The 20,127-nt window shown below is 41.2% G+C and overlaps 2 protein-coding genes across 3 annotated transcripts in view; one reads left to right on the top strand and one right to left on the bottom strand.

Annotated features, from left to right (window-relative positions):
• Positions 1-11,387, bottom strand: part of FAM185A (family with sequence similarity 185 member A) — a 48,584-nt gene extending 37,197 nt beyond the window's left edge. The window contains exons 1-2 of one of the 2 annotated variants that reach the window (XM_076328070.1): positions 10,828-11,387; positions 3,079-3,188 (exon numbers count right to left, since the gene is read on the bottom strand). In XM_076328070.1, the coding sequence (XP_076184185.1) occupies positions 3,079-3,188; positions 10,828-11,221 (504 nt within the window). In that variant the 5' untranslated portion in view covers positions 11,222-11,387. The remainder of the gene's footprint in view (positions 1-3,078; positions 3,189-10,827) is intronic. The other variant, XM_076328059.1, reaches the window with a different exon arrangement.
• A 299-nt stretch (positions 11,388-11,686) lies between these two features.
• The window catches only part of CCDC146 (coiled-coil domain containing 146), an 84,847-nt gene continuing 76,406 nt past the window's right edge, over positions 11,687-20,127 (top strand). Inside the window, exon 1 of the mRNA XM_076364224.1 lies at positions 11,687-11,740. The gene's annotated coding sequence lies outside the window, so the exon portion shown is untranslated. The remainder of the gene's footprint in view (positions 11,741-20,127) is intronic.

Below are 20,127 nucleotides of genomic sequence, written 5' to 3'. Positions count from 1 at the left end.
GGAAGAGGTAAAATGCTGTCAAGGCCATGACAGATGTTAAAAGAAAAACAAAAAAATTCGTTCAGTTCAAAGAAAGGAAGGACAGTGGTGGAGGACTTTAACAAATCAGGCTCAGACATGGTGTGTGGTGAGGAAGCATGGCAGGTCTTCTACTGATCGTGTGCAAGACACCTGGAAATTCTTGTTACCACTGGCAGAGTCAAGGAGTCAGAAGTAATCGTTGAACATAGAAACAAAATTAAAGGGTCTCCTTGGTCCTACTGTCACTACTAAGCTGATGGACTGTAACAAAAAGCAGGAGAAAAAATTGGAAAGAAGCAGCACTACTTTCTCAATAAAGAATTTGAGAATAACGTATACTCTGAAGAAGACCTAGAAGTCATAACCATATTTTGGAATTACTGCTACTATCAGTTGACCTAGAGACTTGGAAGGCATAGGATGTAGTGGGCTTTAGCCAATTACAGAACAACAACCTACAAAAACTCAACTCAATAAAACAACCCTCCACAAATCTCACTGACTGGATAATGCCTACCACACCAAAAGTACCAGTCAAAATCCATTAAAAGCTCATACAGAATACTCATCTTTTCTGTTCAATTACTAGCATGCATGATTAAGGAAAGTAGATGTCAAATTTCTAGGTCTTCTGTAAAGACACCATACAGTATACCAAAAATCAGCAAGTTTTTTGAATTACAAGTTACACAAACAACTTCTTGCAGTCTGTGGCTAGTTAAGAGAATTAGCAGTTGAAGCTGTTTGCTGGTGCTCTTGAATAATCACCACATGACCAGATTTTTTTATTTATTTAAAGTCATTGATCAACGATCTTTTGCTCTCTACTGTAAAGAAAGGGTCTCCTGCTTTCCTAGTCAATGAGGACAGCAACGCAGCGTGGACAGCATGACAGTGAAGCAACATTAAATAGCTCTTTAATCCACCCAGGGGAGGGCAGTATCACTTCAGTTTGCTCAATAAAGCACATTCCCTAAAGGGGAATCAGCTCTTGTGCTGCACTACAGAATCTGGTCTATAAGATTTTCAGTAGCTTTGAAAAAACACAAAAGGTTAATAATTCTGCTTCTGCGCTAATACAGAGTATAATTCCTGAACCTATATTAGAAAAATTTAGTTACAGTTGCCTTACTAGACCTACAGTTACTTCTTAAGAGCAACTTTAGACTAAAAACTGATTGTACAGCTAAGAGATACTGTAACTGAACAATTGTTTGCTCTTGCAAACACCTACGAGGTCAGTAATTTTAATTCAAAACCTTAATCTCACTACTTCAGAGTCAACAAAACCAAAAGTGGTAACATATCTTTTCCAGTACCATATGTTGAAACCGTCACAGTAACCAGCACAATCACCACTCACAACCCAGAAGAATACTTTGGGTAACTATTTTGGTTAAAAGAAGCCAAAGCCTTATAATCTACCAAAGCTTTAGTTTTAACAGGAACTTCTGTTAAAAGCAGAAATCTGCAGTTCTTTCTTGATACTTTAAACTTTAAATGCCTTCTGGGACAAGGCCATTCCTCTCATCTGAAGCTTAAGGGAGCAAAGAAGCTTCCTGTGGCCACCAACGTAGTGGACACACTGAGGCACATGCACAGGAGAAGGATCATCTTTTACACTTGTAGTTTTCCTGACATTTTTGTGAATCAAGCAAGGCTCAAAGTTGACAGAGGAAAAAAGCAACACCAAGCTCCTCTAAGCTATAATGAGGCCGCAGAGGAGTTAGTCTCAGAAGTCCCAAGCTGGTGACTTTGCAGCCTTCTTTTCAGTTCATTAGAAAGTATTGTTTCATTGCTACTTGAAGTCTCAAGGAAAAATAGAACTGACTTTTAAAATTCAACATTTTTTACATCTCAGATTGTATATGAGTAAAGATGCCCACAAAATTAGTTAGTTGTCTTTCCTCAAAATCCTCTTTTTCCATGACATCACAAAAAATTCTTTACAATTGTGATGGCATGCTGTGATTACTGTCACTATTGCTTACCAAAACTGCCTTGTTTTCTCATATTATGTAGTTTCTCACGTACTGCTGTTTGCTGTTATTATTATATAACAGAGTCATTTTTAACCAAAGCTTTAGACAGCAGTAACACATATAGTACTGTTAACTTTTTATTAGATTTTAGTTAATTTTAGTGAATTTATTACTCTTTTTAAGAGCAATATGGTCAATTACACAGAATTTGGAAGACACAAGTTGCCTGTAGTTCACTGAATATGGAGTAAACCTAGCTCTATTGTGTATTAAATTTCCCCTTAAGTTCAGTTTCCCATATGTGCGTTATAAAATCATCTCTTACCACGGTAGACAAAAACGTTGAAAGATTTTTTCATATCTCAAAAATACTTAAACTTAGGAATTACCCTATTTGAAAAGCCCTTCTTTTGAATTTATACCAATTCCTGCAGGTACAATCCGAGTTATTCAAGTGAATTTGATTCCAAACAGCACCTAAGTCAGATATACTTTGATTATTTCTACAAAAGCCCATATCAGCAAACCTGAAGTCTTAAGATTGAAAAGACAAGGTCACGACCATGATATATAAAGTATTTATCAGATATATTTCAGTCAGGTATTTTGGACGTGTAATGTGTAACTTCTGATTGAAAATTAACCTAAAGAATTTGTCAACAGCACTGATATATCAGAATTATTAAAAAAACACAGAAGAAAAACCCAAGCAGCATACTGCAGAGTCCCAACTGAGCAACCATAACTCTTAACCTACTAGACAGGAAATCCCAGCCTGTCTTTTTTTTTTTTTTTTGAGGGGTGGGGAAGGCAGATATCAGGCTTACTGCTGTCACTGTTTCTGCTGGCTTTGGCTATCAAAGGTACCTGGACTTCTGACTCCACATTACTTAGTGTTATTGACTTTGTGTCGTAATTGCATGCAATAAACAAAGGTGAGGTGCTATGCACATAGTAATACTTAGAAATATCAGAGTACTTCTCATCTACAGAACTGGTATTTAAGTTTTTATACTATATTCCACCACACAATCCCTTTTAAAACACTGATGGAGTGGGGGAGGGTTCTTTGTACCTTTATTGACTGCAAGACGCTAGTCCCCTTCTCCGTCTCTATTTTGCAGTTATCACATTCTATTTTCTGAATCTTCACGCAGCCAGTCCCTGATGTTTTGATATCCAAATCTAGAATTGAAAGAGTTTTATTAGCAACAGAATGAGAAGAGTCAGATGTATTTAACATAGTACTTGATCACTTTATATAGTAACTACATACAGTCAGGAAAAAGAGCAGCTTCTTTGTTACTAGAAGAACCTTCTTGCAAAGTTTGACCACATACTTTCAATTGCATGACTAGTCACTATCAACAATTGACACTGAAAATTTTGTAATCCTGTGTAGAGCCATCCAGCTTCAAGAGAGAACATTAAGAGGCAGCAGAGTGACTGTAACCTCTGGCAAGGAATCAGCAGGGTGTGGTCCTTTAGGGAACTTTTGTCTTTTTTTTTTTTAACCCACTCCCAAACTCTACCTCCATCTCATAGCTATCCTAGTCACCAAGTCTATTAGCAATTCTACTGAGACATTGGGTTTTGGGGTGGGAAGGCTGGCAGGTTGGTTGAGGCCACATGTAGTGTAATACGATTCAACAGCACAAATACATAGGTCTTGCTTAGACCCGTGCTGCTTCAACTAGCAAGCAGCATAACACAAAAACAGGTATAGAAGAGTTTGCATGCGTCACTCTTCCCTAGCCTTCTGGAAGGCCTGACTAACCCCCCTGGCATGAAGAAGCATGTTTGCCTCTAGTCTGAATCACCTCACCTTATTACTGTTCATAGGCTCCCACCAAGAAAATTCACTAGGTCTTGTAGATAACTCTGTTATCGAGGGAGTAATTTATGGGCTCATAGTGCTTCATGCAGGAGCAGCAAAAGCATTTTTCTGCCACTTGAGCTCACCCCTGAGTTTAAGGAACCAAGAAGAAGTTCAAGAGTGTGCAGTGTGGGGATTCTGACTACATTAATAATCATTTATATTAATGACCACCATAATGACTGACAAAAGGTAAAGGCAGGAGAGGAAAAAAAGTGGTTTTGTTCTTCTAAGGATAAAAGGCAGAAAGAAGAAAAAGAAAAACTGAACAGGAGTCAGAAGTGTTTGCTGCAAGACATGTAACTGAAGGACTAAGAGAAAGATGGTGAGCCTACTACTTTCTAAAGAAAAGGAGATTATCTGGGAAAGAAACCTTCGTTTAAGCACCTATGAAAGTCTTTCACCTCCACTATCTGCTAAGGTGACCAGAAATATGAGAAGAAGAATCAAAGTACATATAACAAGCTCTGCCCCAACGAGATTCCCCAACTCAGACCCATGACACAGCAGAGGCTGACGATCAGTCCTGTCATGCTGCTGCTCAGGACAGATGCTGGAACCATGACGACAGTAGCTTGCAGACTATGAAGACAAGAGACAGAGCTCCAATTAACAACGAAGGGAAGTTTTGCCACCTGACAAACCAGGAGAATCCAAGAGGTGGAGCTAAAACACATTACATCTTTGCTGCAAGAGTGTTACCTTATTGCCACAGTAAGCTAAGAGGTTAAATTTAGTGAAGGATGCAGACTGTGTTCGCAGGTAACAATTCCCTAAGAAAGAGGGCTAGAAGAGGTGGACTGGATAAGCAGGTTTTCCAGAAAGCTGTTTTATTTACTGATACTACTTTCTTTGCCTATTCATGGAAGACTTCCAAGAAGGAGATACTGTGACCAAGATTTTAATCAAACTATATGTTTCTCAAATTTAAGTAAACTCTAAGATAGGCTTTGAGGCACGTAAAAGCACAAAACCTGGCAAACTGGACTGATGACTATCATCAGAGGCTCAAGGACCAGCACCTCAAGGTTTTATGTTGGTAAAGCCTAGACAGTTTCACCAGACTAAAAATATCTGAATGGTATCCCAGCTATTTGATCCATGCTGATCTACAGGTTCTGAAGTTGAGACAAAACTTTTCCATAAGGTTTTACTTCTTAGGGAGCAGTTGGATTGTTTAAACACAGTTCCCAGAGAGACAAAATAGAGGCACTCTCCAAACATCTACGCTTGAAACAGTATGTCCCTGCACAGCACAAACCTGGAGAGTTCAAAAAGAAAGCAATATTATTTTTGAAATACAAGCTGTCTTGCTCAAAACTGCTCAATTCACCCACTGGAAAACTGCACAGTCCTTGGGTGGATCTACGTCCAAGACTTTTGCTCTTTTGCTTTCTGAGAAGAGAGAGGTCCAAAAGCCAGTTTGCCTGTGCAAATCTTTGAATTCAGTCAGCTTGATACCCTCTTGTCCCTATTGCTTCTGTCAAAAGGGGTGAGGAAGATGCTTAACAGTAGTCAGTTTAGCCATGATACCAACTTGACTCTTATAAGAATAAGGTTAAAAGCTTCTGATCCTGCAGGGCATATTATGTCCATCATTTGAAAGGTAGATTAGCAGTGTAATCCTAGCTGTATCAAAGATGGGTGCTAAAAGAGGACACAGAAGTCTGGGGGTTCAAGAGCATGCTGTTAAGAAACACCAGTGATTCCAGGAAACATACTTTGTGCCTTGATCCTCTGCAGAGTCACAGCGCTTTGCTAGCCTTGTTATAGCAAAAATTAGTGGACAAGGAATGGAGCCCCTCCGTCTCACAAATAGGCTTCCTGAAGCAAGGATATATGATCCCACAAACAGGCAGGCTAAAAGCTGGATAATACCGCTAATGAAATTTCAACAAGCAAGGAGGAATGGGATACATTCTGTTTCAGTGCCAAAGCTCCAAAAATAGGTAGTTTGATTCCTCCTTAGCAAAGACAAGGGCTGAAGCCAACTTCAGCCACACAAACCTCGAAGAATGCATGAAGATCTTTGAGGTGCAAAGGACTTGTATGGGAAATAAAGGTGCATAGGGGAAAAAACAACTTTGGTATCAGAATGTAGACAGGGGTACCCCAGAAATACCACCTTAAGCTATAATATTTGAAATAGACTGGAAAATTGCTTCCTTTAAAGTAACTCAGCAGCCCTGGACTACTAGAAGGACTTCATGATGATCCACTTCTCTGCTCGTAGAGGAAGCTTACCAGTAAGTGAGCACGCATGTAAAATAATTCAGTCCAGGAAAAACTATTTATTGAGGGCATCAGATTATGGTATTTGCTACTCTGAGGCTGTAAGTCTGCCATACTTAGGAGTAGACACTGATGATCTTTCCAACTCATTAATATGTTAAGACTTCAGAAAAATACACTGTTGAAAACATTCACATTTGCTTTCCACTAACGTTTATGAAAAAACAAAAAGCAGAAACAAGCAGTCACGAAAGCAGGCTGAAAAATTGTTTAAGTGATACCATAAAATTATGATTTTGATAATTCACAGAAACATTCAAGACCCATACATTTATTCAGCTTGCTTAGTTAGTTCCACAAGAATCTACAGTATTTAGCCAAAAAGCTAAGTGATCTCACGGACTTAAGTAAGACTAATGTGGAAGAGTTAAGTTTTCCCAAGGAGAGAGCTGATGATAAAAAATAAACCAAAAAAAAAAAATTTAAAACCCCATACTGGCTTACAAGTGGGCCTAGATCAGGAGTGCTTGATCCTGTGCCAGAGGGGACAGAGCTTTGGTGTTCTACTCCGTGAAGCTTGGCTACCACTTCAACACTCATGGTTCTCCTCCTTGACTTTGGCATTGAAGCCTCTGTTCTCTTCACCAGGGTATAATGTGGAAAAAGCATTGGAACAGTTTGCCAAAGGAGGTTGTGTAGTCTTCATTCTTGGACGTTTTCAAAACCAGACTGGATAAAGCCCTGACCAGCCTCCTCTGACCTTGGAGTTGACCCTGCTTTGAGCAGGAGGTTGAACTAGAAACTTTCTGAGGTCCCCTCCAACCCAAATTATCCTATGATTCTAATATAATATGTATGTACTAAAGCAAAACATAAGAACCACGTGGTAAGACAGGACAGATGATTCTCAAATTCTAGTTATGCAAGACCCCAGTTGGGTTTACTTCTGAGTACTCAGTCAATGTACAGCAACCAGAAATCAAAGAGCTGGTTTCAGGTTTAATTAGCACATGCAGCTCAACATGCCAAGACAAAGGGTTTTCTTCATGTGCTGAGCAGACTCCGAACCTACAGCCATGTGCCTACACTGTCCCTGGAATAAATAGCTAACGTATGCATGTGACCTGAAGGAAAATAAATAAGCTAGATTAAAGAGAAATTCATTGACCTCTATAATCTATGAAGGTTAAATGTATCAGAGAGGATTATCGGATTGTGTATGAAATTGAAAGACTATACACAGCATAAAACTAGACACTGAGACAGAAATAGAGGATCCTTTAGTACTTGCCCTGCTTGGGCTGCTTACGAGTTGCCTTTGGTTTAAAATGCATACTTAAGCTCATCATCTAGCATTTTCTGCACACACTCTTCAGCGTCTAAGGAGTTTTAGCTAACTTAGAGCTTCCTGGATAAGCTCCAACCTAAATTGCGAAAGCTGTTATGAAATGCCACAACTTCCAAAACCAAGAAAGAAGCTAGAATACTGTAAAGACATTCACATCAACTTCTCGACTTCTTACAGCTAAGTGACAGAAGAAGAACTCAGATAAAATGGTCTAAACAGAACAGAGTTAACATCCTCCTCATGCATTCAAGGAAGGCCAGAGAAAAGCCAAAGTGCTTGCAGAGCAACAACAGTTTCTTTCTGGTTTGAGATGTGTTTTTACAAGGGATAAGATCTTTTGCTTATGCAGTGATGTTTAATGGATAATTCTCTCCTAAATAAAGAACAGGAACAACCCAAGCACAAACTGCTACTCAGAGAACCCAAAAACCAAACCAGAGCTGAAAGGACGCTTAAAGTAGAACCTCACTGGCAAGTAGCTATTCCACTTCACTGAGTACAAAAAAACACTTACATTTTAGGAAATATATCTCTGGATATGCCTGGATAACAGCATGAACAGACAATACTAACATCATGCCAATTATGGGGTGACAAACAGCAACTAGTGGAATGGGATTATAATCCACACTGTCCAGGGAACCTGAACTGCTTGAGTTTACCACAAACCCAAGTGGAACAGCTTAGAAACCTACAAACTAATAAAACCTATTTCAAGAAGGAAGACTGTAAGGCAGTCTGCAGGGTTGGCTGACGTTCAGAATATAATAAGAATCTCAGAGACAGGGCAAAAGTTAAACAATTTTTTTTCCCATCAATCAGGATTCATTATTGAGACCTTTAGGAAGGTTCCCCACATTGAAACTCTTTATGAAGGCTGAGATTCTCCAGATCTTAATACAATGAATTCTACCCGCTGAGAGCAACCAAGTCTGGAATAACACATAATAGTCACTCAGAGATCCTGGAGAAACCGAAATATTAAATTACTAACAGCTACAGTAACCAGGCACACCTAGTACCAGAGAAATTAAGGGTAATAAATGGGACGCTGGGTTTCAGTTTGATTGTCTGTAATCCTGGGATAGGCTCTGTGAATGAACTACAGACAAGCCAAAGTAATCTTTGCATTTGCCAAGCAGGAACAAAACCGAAACAAACAAACAAAAAAGCTGTAAGAACGTAACTGACAATTCTTAGGGAAGAGTCAAAACTACAAAAACCTCTTGGAGCGACAGTCCTGCTGCAGTTCAGTGAAAGAGTCAATGAATACATAGGTAACAGTTGATCTGTTTAAGAGAATAAACTTGGATTTTCAGATGTCTTTGACAATATCCTTAGTCCTATATTGTCTTTTAGCTATAAGCTATACATCATCTTCAACACTACATGAATTTGGATATCGGCACAAATACCAAGGTTGAAAAGTTTCATCTTCATATGAATTATTCAGGCTAGTTAAAAACTCACTGACAAATTACAGAAAGATCTTGGAATACCACATACTCACATGATAAAATAGCAGGAAATTGAACGGATGGCATGCCTTGTGGGACTCTTTGCCAAGAGGCATGGAGTTTGCCAGGAAGCTCTCTCCCTGAAACTGTTTACATGTTTAAGCCAACACTCGGAAAAGAGAGATCCACTGAGGGGCTGAGCTGTATCAGGCTCAGAAAATCCCCCGAGCTGAAAACAGTTGACAGCTAAGAGAACACTTAGATGAAATATCATTTATGTTTGTCCTGTTCTTACTCTTCTCTGAGCATTTGTTTACGACTACTGCTGGAGACAGGACAGTGGGCTAGCTGGACTCATAGTACTCAGTACAGCCATTCTAACACAAACAAAGTAAAGCACACAGAGGGCAGGGAGGGGGAGAAGCCCCTGATTTTATTTACAGGACATTTGTCTCTATAGTAGGTGTTAGGAAACAGAAGAGATATGGTAAACATATCTAAGAAACACCCCTTCAGTTATCAACAGTGTTCCAAAAAAAAAAAAAAAAAAAAAAAAAAAGAAAAAAGAAGTAAATTATAGGGATGAGGAAGACTAGAAAATGAAAGAGAATGCTGCTATGATAAATCCATAGCACTTCTCCGTTTTGAATGATACACAGTTCAGGTCCTTCTAAATGAAAACAAGAAAAAAAACCCCAAAACCAAAAAATGACACAGAATTCGAGATATAGGGGGGAAAAAAAACAACCGTAAGAGAAGATAAAAGATGCAGAATGTCTTTGCTGTAAGGGTTTGGAAAAGTGGTAACCAAGAGAATATAACACCATGCTCTACGAAAGTCATAGATGACATGTATGAAGCATAAGTAGAATGAGATTATTTCACCATTTCTCATACCACAACTGCAGCAGAGCATCAAATGAAATAAAGCAGCAGTCTTAAACAACCACTTGAAGCAAACCAAAGGACTGGGATTTTTGTACACTGAAAAGTTCTTCCAGCATGGTGAAACTTATTCTGCACTGTACAGGCAATTGCACAAATCCATAGGAAAAAAAACACATCAATGACTGAACACAATTCTCTCTGGGTCAAGTACTGCCTAAACCTTAGCTCACTGAGGAAATTATCCTAGCAAGCTTGCCCTTTTCCTCCCCTAAACTTAGAGCCACCGTCAGTATTTCAGTCCAGCACAGATGTTTATTGGTTTCAGCCACTACAGCTGCTCTCCCAAGTCGTTTGTAGGTTCCGTACCAGAAACCCTGCATGGATTTTTGCCTTGTGCCCAAAAAGACAATGCAAGACTTGTACTCAGCACAGGAGCCCTTCTTGGCATTTCATCTGTACTATTACCTTCCAGACTTTTTTGATCCCTGTGGATGGCCGCTCAGCATAACAACCACTAGTGGAGCTGGTAGGTCCAACAACCCTACTGAGAACAGCCCCTGAACTGTAGGTGTGCACAGCACATACTGAGGACCGTTGTCTCACAGCTGAGCTGCAGTTATGTCTTTTCTGGAACACCGGCTGTCAGAGCAAAAATAAAAGCGTGCATTGCAACCACCACTTAATAGGACAAGTTTCGGCATTAACTGTTTCTGACAAAAAGGTCAACAAACCACGTATCCAAACATGTAAGAAGTCAGGAAACAAAAGAAAAAGTGGGACGTTTTGAACCTCCTTAATTAGAGGGGGCGCGATGCCATTTCCGAACGTCCGCTGCCAACAACGGTTCCAGCCGGAGCAGCAGCAGCGCCAGCACGGTCCCCGGGGAGCCCCACCCGAGGGAGCGATCCCGCCTCCCCTCGGGCTCCACGTGCCGGCATGCCGGAAGGAGAGGGCTGACAGCCGGGCGTGCAGCCGCCTCCCCCGCCGAAGGCGCGGGGGGACCCCCACCCCCGCTTCACCCACCGAACTTCACGGGCGTCCTGACGTCCACGGCGGCCTTGCTGTCCACGCCGTCCGCGACGATCGCCATCTGCTCCAGCGCCTCGTCGTACTCCACCCGGACGCGGTCCCGCTGCCGGCCGCGGGGCGGGGGGCTGCCGCCGGCGCCGCTGACGGCGACCAGCACGCGGTCCGCGCCCGGGTAGCGCTGCGGGTCCAGCGGGCGCACGCTCACCTGGCAGGGCAGCCGCACCCGCAGCCGCCCCCGCGGGCTGACCGCCAGCGCCCACTCCTGAAGGGGCTTACGGCCGCTGGCCTCGGCGGAGCCGCTACAGCCGCGGCGGGGGACGGGCGGCCCCCACCACCCGCCCGCCGCCCGCACCGCCAGAGGCCCCCAGCGCGGCGGCAGCGCCCTCATGCCGCCCGGCGGGGCCGCCGGCCCCGGGAGCCGCGGCAGAAGGCCCTTGGTGAGGCGAGGCGAGGCGAGGCGGGACGAGGAGGCGCTCCTCGCCGTGGACGGCCGTTACCCCCGCCCCTGCCCCGCCAGGGCACGTGACGCGGCTGCACGCGGGGAGAGGCACCGGGGCGGCTGGTAAACAGGCGGCGGCCACGGGCGCGCGCCCCGACAGCGACCGGCGCCGACCCCGCCCTCTCGCCGAGGAGGCTCCTGGGAGTCGTAGTTCGCCAGCGTGCGGAAGGAACTACAATCGCCCGAAAACGGGCGACACCAGCCGCAGTCGCCGGCCTATCAGCGAAAGGGGAAGGCGGAGCATTTCCGTGGTCTGCTTCTATTGGTTAGCGGGGCGGGACGCTGGAGCCAGTCAGAAGCGAGGGTGAGGACCGAGGGCGGTTGCGGTTAGGCCGAAGAGTCGAGCCGGCGTCGCTATAGGAACGGGGGACGCCGCTCGGCGAGGCGGGGCCGGCCGCGGCCGCACAGGTAGGGCCCTGCGGCGGGCCGGGCGCCGGGGGCTGCGCGGCCTGGAGGGACTTGCGGCGGCCGGGGGCGGGGGAGGCAAAACCGCCGTTCCAACGTAGAGGCGGGAAGCGAGCCCAGCGGCGCCGGGCCTCGGGGCCGCCTCGGTCCTGTTTGAGGAGTCCCGGGCGGGCCGGGGCCCACCCTCCCCGCCGGCGTCCCTGGATGCCGGGAGTCTTCCCCGGCCTGGGGCTCAGGGTGGTGCCATCTCGTGCGTGAGAGAACGAGGTACCTCAGGGCGTGAGTGCCTTTTTCATGAGGGCCTCGGGCTGATCGTCGTGCAGCCAAGCGTTAGTTTCCAATGGAAGAGCCGTGCTGGTTGGGTTTCAGCCTGCTCGGCTCCCTGATGCAGCAGCCTCTGCAGCCACGGGATTTATGTTACGCTTAAGCCTGCAGTGAGACTGCACGTGTTGAAACGTCCTCGGCCAGAGGATAAAGAAGCAGTTTGGCAGACGTGCTGGAAAAACAGTTTTTTCAAAAGTGGTATTGCGGAGCTCCGAAATTGCTCTCTGTCAAGATGGCTGGGTTAACATGTTATTTATTGTGACCGCTTCTTAGCAGTTAACGTACAGCCTAGCGGTTCTAAAGCCAGCCAAATAAATATTTTCCTGAGTTCTGTACAAATATGCCATGAGACAATTGTCCTTATAGGGTTTACAAACAAATGGGGAATTGAGTTAAGAAGACTTTTATGGACTTCATAGGCTGCATTACCATTGTATAATAATTAAAAAAATTAGGTGGGGGATGTGGGCATAGATGATGTAAAGTCAGGGGCGGCATTCTTGTCATAGATGTAGTTTACTGCCAATAATGAGAGTGAAACATGCGTAGAAAGGTGCATTGCTTTAGCTACATTGCAACACAGGAAGTAATGAAATCCAGGGCTGTTACTTTATTGATTTGTTCCCTTTTGCACTCCATGTGTTGTTTTTCTTCTTTTCCAAAAATAACCGTGCAAGCCATGCAATATGATATTTGGTCATCAAGCTCTTTTCATCTCATTAGCCTCATTTCCATTTTTATCACTGTCTGGCATTGATTATTTATGACTCTGAAATGAGGTCTGAGTGTCCAAAAGGAAAGAAGATGGCCCTAGCTTTTTGGTCCGTCTGTAATTTTCACTGTGGAAAGTTTCATAAAGACCCATATTCATCAATAAAGCCCTTCAAGTTAAATTATTTCTTTGGCTTACATTATTGAATCTCAGAAATCATTAGATGAGACACAAAAAGGACCACCCTGCTATATGATAGTTTAGTATAGAAAAATGGAATTCTAGAAAGACAAAAATGTATCAAGAAATGTCTCGGAACATGACAGGGGATAGAAGTTATTTTTTTCAAGTCTTCAGAAATAGTTGATTTTGTGAAAAAATAATACAAAATTCTCACTCTTGAGACCAAATACCAAATTTAAATGTTAGATAATTTGTCAGGGAAACAGTTACCGACCTGTAAGAAATGTGGTGCAATGTGCTATAATTCCGCTAGATGACAGCCAATTCAACAAATAACTCTATTAACTGACTGTTCAAAGGGAATCCTGTCTTTGGTTAGGTGGGGCTTACTGCTACCACCCCTTTTTCCCTGAAGTCAGTGCTGCTGTTCCTTACTGTTGTCTCCTACCTCCTCTTAAACGTTAGTGCTGCTTTCCCACTGCCCCCTTTTCCTCCAGCATCTTGGTATTTGACGCTCCTCGTGTAGGCAGAGGTTTATCAGGGTGGGCTCCATATTGTGCTGTGCATCATCTTTAATATTGTCAAGTTTTGCATAATTGAGAACTTTGTTCAAGAAACCATTCAAAGATGTTTAAGCCTTAGCTGTATATATTTCACTGGTTTATGCTGGTTTTTTTCATTAGATATAGTCTAAGCATACTTATATGGTTAAAAATACTGGAGGAAACAGATACAAAGTAATTGCTAGGAAGAAGTTCTTCTTTCTCCATACATATGAAACCTCATGTTTTTAATGTTTTACTTATGCCATCTATATTTTGGCTATAATATTGATTTGGTTTCATTTTCATGCTCTCGATTGAATTTCAGCTGATTCTGTATCAGCTGGTATGGCATGTAGCAAGAGTCCAACAGTAAAATGAGATTTATTTTCATCTTTAATTTTCTGACTTGTCACTTGCAGGAAAAGAAAACTGTATCAAATTTATAAATGAAGATTTAATTAGAGCTCCAATGTCAAGATGCCTGTGTGATTCCTTAATGAATTACAATGCTTATTAGCCATTTTGCCAGATATTTACTTACAGTGTTGTTGTAAGCCAAAGAATATTCTGTATTTCATGCAAGAAATAACAAAAACTAGACCTTATAAAGTGTTACAAAGTAGATTTTAAAGCCAAAGCATTATTAGAGGCGTTTTTAGGCTAAGGTAAGTGAGAGAGAGATTTCAAGGGGAGAGGAATTAAATTAAAAGGATATACAGGAGAGGCTGTAGAAGGAATACATTTTTCTAACTTTTCTATTTGGGATTAATCACAGAATAAGATCAGGCTGCTTCAGGTACCCACAGGGTATAAACTTAGTCTGCCTGGGCAGGATTAAGTTCACCCATTTGCTATAATTGTAATGAAGAAATAACGTGACTTCACTGCTCAGGAAAATGGGGCCACCCTGGAGGAGTGTTCTTGCTGGTGTTATGCTCATGCTGAGGCTTCTACCTGCAGATGCAAGAACACTTCTTTTCAAGCTAACATCCAGCATTTGAGCAAGGTTCACCGCACACAGGGCTAGCTACTTATCAGTGTTCCCCCGTATCATAAGGCTTAAGAATTTTGTAGTCAGGATATTTTTTCCAAGTTTACTAAAAATTCTCATGTGTTTCTATTATGAAATATTTGTATTACACTATTTTAGTTCCTCTATTTGTATTTTGTAATTTGTATTTTTTCAGGGATGAATTTCTGAACTGCTTCCTTGAGCTGCCTTAGTTCTCAAGGTGTGTCAAGGTTTCAGTGGGTAGGCAAAGCATGTTTTGTTTGTTTTCCCCTTGGTATTTTAGTGTGTGTGTGTAGTGGTGGTAACCATTTCTTCTCAGGGATGGCAGAGAGAGGCAGTCTCCAAAGCACACAATGGTTTGGATTTCAGGGATTTTTTTGTTTGTCATGCTACCAGAAATTTTCTGAGGAAATTAAGTTCCTCATGGAAACCACATGAAAAGGGAAGTAGAAAATCTTACCATTCAAATTCAAAATCTTAGCTATATCTAATTGGAACTCCAGCAGATAAAGCCTGTGTGTGGCTCAGGGTGTTTCCATCCCAAGTAGCAGAGACTTGAAAACAAGGGGAAACAACGGAACTTACAAACAGAAATTGTTAAGCAGTTTAGGTATGCGGTGTGCTCTCATTTCCCCAAAGTAGCTGTCAGTGAGGTTGTACAGTCTAATCAAACAATCCATTCTGAATTACATGCATATTATAATGCCCTATTGTACATGATGTAATTTTAATTTTAATGATCGTTTAATGTTGGCATAGCTTTGTCCTTTCATGCTGAAGCACAGGCTCTGCCCACTTAAAACAGAAGGTCTGCTGCTTACAAGACTGTAAGCTTTAACTTTAGGAAAGAAGCATTAGGAAGTTAAATTTTAGGGGATGAAAAGAAGATAGCTGTGCCATTGAATAAATCCATAGGTACTCCTATGTTATTAGTATTATCTGTAATGTAGCTTTCATCTCTTCCCTTCTCCTTGAAGAGGATATGGTAGAACTGGAAAAGTTTTGGAGAAGGATGACGAGGACAGTGGATGGCAGAGAAGGGCTTTCATGCCAGTGACAGTAGGTAGGTTGGCTTCTTCAGCCTAGAAAAAGGATTATCAAATGAAGATACATTAGAAAAAACTTAGTGGCATAGAAAGGTTGTGATTATTCAGTGGCTCATCCAGTAAAAGAGCTAGGTGGCATCAAGGGGCCAGATTCAAAACAAACAAAAAGCACTGGTTACTCACGTCGCACTGAGATAAGATGAAAATCTCCATTCCCCTGGATTTTGCAGATACTGAAAGTTTTGCATGAGTTCAAGGGGAGAGGGGATGGGTTCGGGGAAGCATCACCACACTGTGACTGGTGGATTCTTCTGTCCCTCCCCAGGCATTGGTGTTGGCTGGAAGTATGCAGAGCTAGATCAGCTTTTGGTCTGACTAGATATTGCTGTTCTGATATTCCAACTACATTACATGATTTTTCTAACTAATTCAGTGTGAAACGCTAAGTCAGTTGACTTGTTTTCAGAGTAATTTTTATTTTTAAGATTTGTGTGCAAAAGGAGGTAGCATGAAGATGTAGATAAATATCCTGAGGTTTAGATTGGATATTAGGAAAAATTTCTTCACTGAAAGGGTTGTCAAGCGTTGGCACAGGCTGCCCAGAGAAGTGGTTGAGTCACCATCCCTGGAGGTATTTAAAAGACATGTAGATGTGGCACGTAGGGGCATGGTTTAATGGTGGACTTGGCAATGTTAGGTTAACGGTTGGACTCAATGATCTTAAAGGTCTTTTCCAACCTAAATGATTCTATGATTCTAATTTTATAAATGCAAGGGATTAAGATAAAGTTTAAAGGGGTTCATCAGTATATGTTAATGGAGTCTATCACTTGAAGTGTAGTTCCTTCAACAGAGACTTTTATAAATTTTTTGTCTTCTTAATTAGTCTAGTTGATGCATCTTCATACATGAAGCTGTGTCTCTTCACGTTCATAATGAAATTTTACTACTTTTTGCATCGGTCACTCTGGAAAGAGTCAGTGCAGCTAAGTGTCACCTATCTGGATTCTGCACTGACATGTGTATGAACATTGCTGTTTGCTAGAGAGATACTGAAGTAAAGATGCTGGCATTAGTCTTCGGAATCTGAGTTTGGACTTCTATTATTATTGCTGTCCTGAAGCTGTTTCACAAGACAGTTCTCAGCCTGATTTGACCCGGGTTCCAAAACAGACTTGTAATTCCCTTTCTCTGCAATTCTGTGTGTTGAATCAAGGCTGTAATATTATTTGCAGTTCTACAGTTTGAAAACATCCATATTTGTTGAACTATTCTGTAAATTTAGAAATCATGCCAACTTTCATTTCCATTTGTATTAGACTTTGTTTATCAGATACTGCAAAAATACAAATTTTCCACTTTGCTTTTTGAACTTTATATATCCAATTTTGTATAAGCTGAATTTAAATTTAATTAGGTAGTAGGTAATTGAAGAATGCTAAACTTATTTTAATGTTCCATAATTGTACATATCTTTTGTTACAGTCTGTTCCCTTCCCTCTTAAAAAGGAGTGGAGACTAGCACTTATCACACTAGCTAAGGCTGTCTAATTGTTTTCCTGTCTCAGCTGTTTATAGTTGTGTCTTAACATAATATTATAAACTTTTAAGATTCAGAAGATTGTTTTTGTTCTCTCCCTGCCCAGCAAATTGGAGTCTTGGTGAGGACTCTTTTGTACTACCATACTGCGAGGAAGTGTATTTTTTGACTGGTGTCAACTGTACGTTTCACATATAAGTATTGACAAAATGCCTACACCCATGAAGCTCTCAGGTTTTGGCATTGTTCTGCTTAGAGTTTCTGCCACTGCTTTTCCCCCTGTCTAAATTCTTCTAATATGTTTAGAGGAACAAATAAAGTAGCAGCAGCAGCAGCCATAAACAGGAAATGCATATGCTAAAATATTCAGCAGTTCTTTATAGATGAAAAATTGCTCTCTATTTATAAATGTGTGTACATGTTTATGTACAGTATTTCAGAGTTTATTTCTTGGCCTCTATGATGTTTACAGTTGTTTCACAATGTTTTGACTCCTCCAGGAGGGATAATGAAATTGCTTTTTTTTTTTCCATAAGCAAATACAGCCGCTGAAATCTCTCTAAAAGTCAAAATGTTCCTGAAGGAATTCCAAACAGCACTGAAGAAAGTCATAAACTTGCCAGTTTAAATTTCACTACCTTTATAGACAAGTGACTTTTCAAAAGGTGGATACACCCAACACAATATTTTTATATCCATTTGCCCACCACAATTATAAAAAGAAATTAATTTTTCTTAACTGTCAGCTTTCTGGCTTTGGAATGCAAAATTGCTCTGGTTGTTTCATTGGAGAAATCTGGTATATACTATTGAAATACTCTGAAAATTTCTTCTCAGTTTTATTACAGTTTTAATTTTGATTGTCCTTGATTTATAACAAAAAGCTCTCTTTTAAAAGAGAAAGGTCTCCCATATGTTTTGTGAAAGGCTGAATGATGTCGAGACTGACTAATTTGAGGTGGATTCTGCATCTTTGGCAGCTGATACGGGTTTTATAATGATTTTGTCCTACAGCAGAATCCAATGTTCTCTGCATAATAGTTATTCTGCATAATAATTAATCTAGAAAGACCTGCTGGTGTCAGATGAACACTTGCAGAAGTTGGCAATCTTCCTCCCAAAATTTTGAACTAAAATACTGTGATACTGATTTGTCCATTCATTTCATCTACAGCCAACTTCAGGGAACTTGTGAAGGAATTCTTGAATTCCTCCACGTATGCTCCATCTCCACTTTCCACGATGCTTTGCTCTACAAATACTCTATGGCTCCCCTATCTCACTATGTCATGGCAAGATTTCTGTGTGCCTCAGAAGTCCTTCTTCCCCTCTTCTCCCTCTGTAAGATGCTTATTGCCTCTCTTTAGTCATCCCACATCTCTTTATATCTTTCTCCTGAAATGTTTGTGTCTTGTTTCATGCTGCCTTCATGCAAAAGGTCAATATTTTAAAACTCTTCGAATATACAAAACTCTTAAGATACTGTTATGCCAGAAGATGTTTTTGGCAGCTATTAATTGGCATTTGATATAATGACAAGTACGGACCTGATGGACATTGCTGTCTTATCAGGTTACTGGGAGGATTGTATCCCCTTGTATTCCACCTCCCACTTCCCCTTTCCATCTCGGCATTTTCACACAACTCAGATAGTTCTGATGATTGATGCTTGGGAACATAATTCTCAAGTGCTGGACTGAGATAGTAAACACAAAGTGAAGTTACATGAAGTTATAGTAACTTGGTGACATTAGGTCTCATCTTGCTCAGAAGTAATTAATAAATGTCCTTGATCTAGCTGTTCCTAATGCAAGAATCTTAGAGATTTCTATTCCTAAATGAGAGCTATGAAAGTGGGATTTTCTCAAATATAATTGTAGGAAAGTTATCTTTTCCAACAACCCTACTTGTTCCAACTTTCTTTTAATTCTCTCTCTGTGTATTTATTAAAAAACTGTGTTACCTAATTGGAAAAAGAGCTTTTTTCAGGATAAAGCTTATACCAAGCTACAATTATAAAATTTGGATTTTAACCTCTTATAAAGCTCCTTCTTTTGGGGAAGAAAAAAGGGATTCCCACCCTGTACTGGGGATCAAAATACAGCTTGAATCCTGTGAGTTTTATTATTACTCTTGAATTAGTTCACTTGGATATTTTTCAGGGTCATATTATTTTAGCAGAGGTTACGGATATTAAAAATGTAATCTGGTACATAACTGAAATGTTAGTACTACACAGGAGCTCTGACATGAGGAGATCTCAAAAAAAAATTTTTTTCCAGTATTTCTCTACCTCCTATTCTCAGATTTTGTATCACGTTTTCTCATTTTGTATGGCTTCGGGCTTTATTTGTTGGTTTTGGTTTTGGTTTTTTTTAAGTATGGCCATGCAATGACTTACAGACATGAATAACTTTAATGATATTATGCAAGTTAGACCAGTTCTTGTCCTCAAGATCTCTATGTTCTGTGAAGGGGTTCCTTTTCTATGTAATTACGCGCTACAGGGTCAAGGGACACTGCGAAGGGTGGGCTTATGTTGCCTGGAGAGAAGGGGAAACTCATTCTTGGATTAGTCTTATGGAAATGACAGAGAAAAGTTCATAGCAGTTATACCTATAGGAGTCCCATCCACTTGAGGATTTCCTTTATAAGGACCTGCCTGAAGGCAACGGCTGGACTCCCCAGTTTAATAGATTTTCAAAACTCAGCTGGTCAAAGCCCTAAGCAAGTCAATTTAGTTTTGAAGTTAGCCCTGCTTTGAGCAGGAGATTGGACTAGGTGACCCCAGAGGCCTTTTCCAGCCTAAACCTATTGTTCAATGCCTGTTCTTTAAGAAATATTGTTTTGCATGTTGTCTAACATTTATGTGATGGTAACATAGCCAACTATTAGAGGATTTTAAAAATACTCAAACAATGGTAGAGTGATGGTGAAGCTTCTTCCAAGGCTTTCATGAAGTTGTAACTGTAGACCCACCTAGTTTGCTCACATTGTGACTTTTGTTGTTTGAATGTGGGTCTCACAT

This window comes from Aptenodytes patagonicus, chromosome 1 (genome assembly GCF_965638725.1).
Source record: "Aptenodytes patagonicus chromosome 1, bAptPat1.pri.cur, whole genome shotgun sequence".
Taxonomy (NCBI): Eukaryota; Metazoa; Chordata; class Aves; order Sphenisciformes; family Spheniscidae; genus Aptenodytes; species Aptenodytes patagonicus.
The sequence above is the reverse complement of the archived record's forward strand: the minus strand, read 5'-3'. Positions and strand labels throughout refer to the sequence as shown.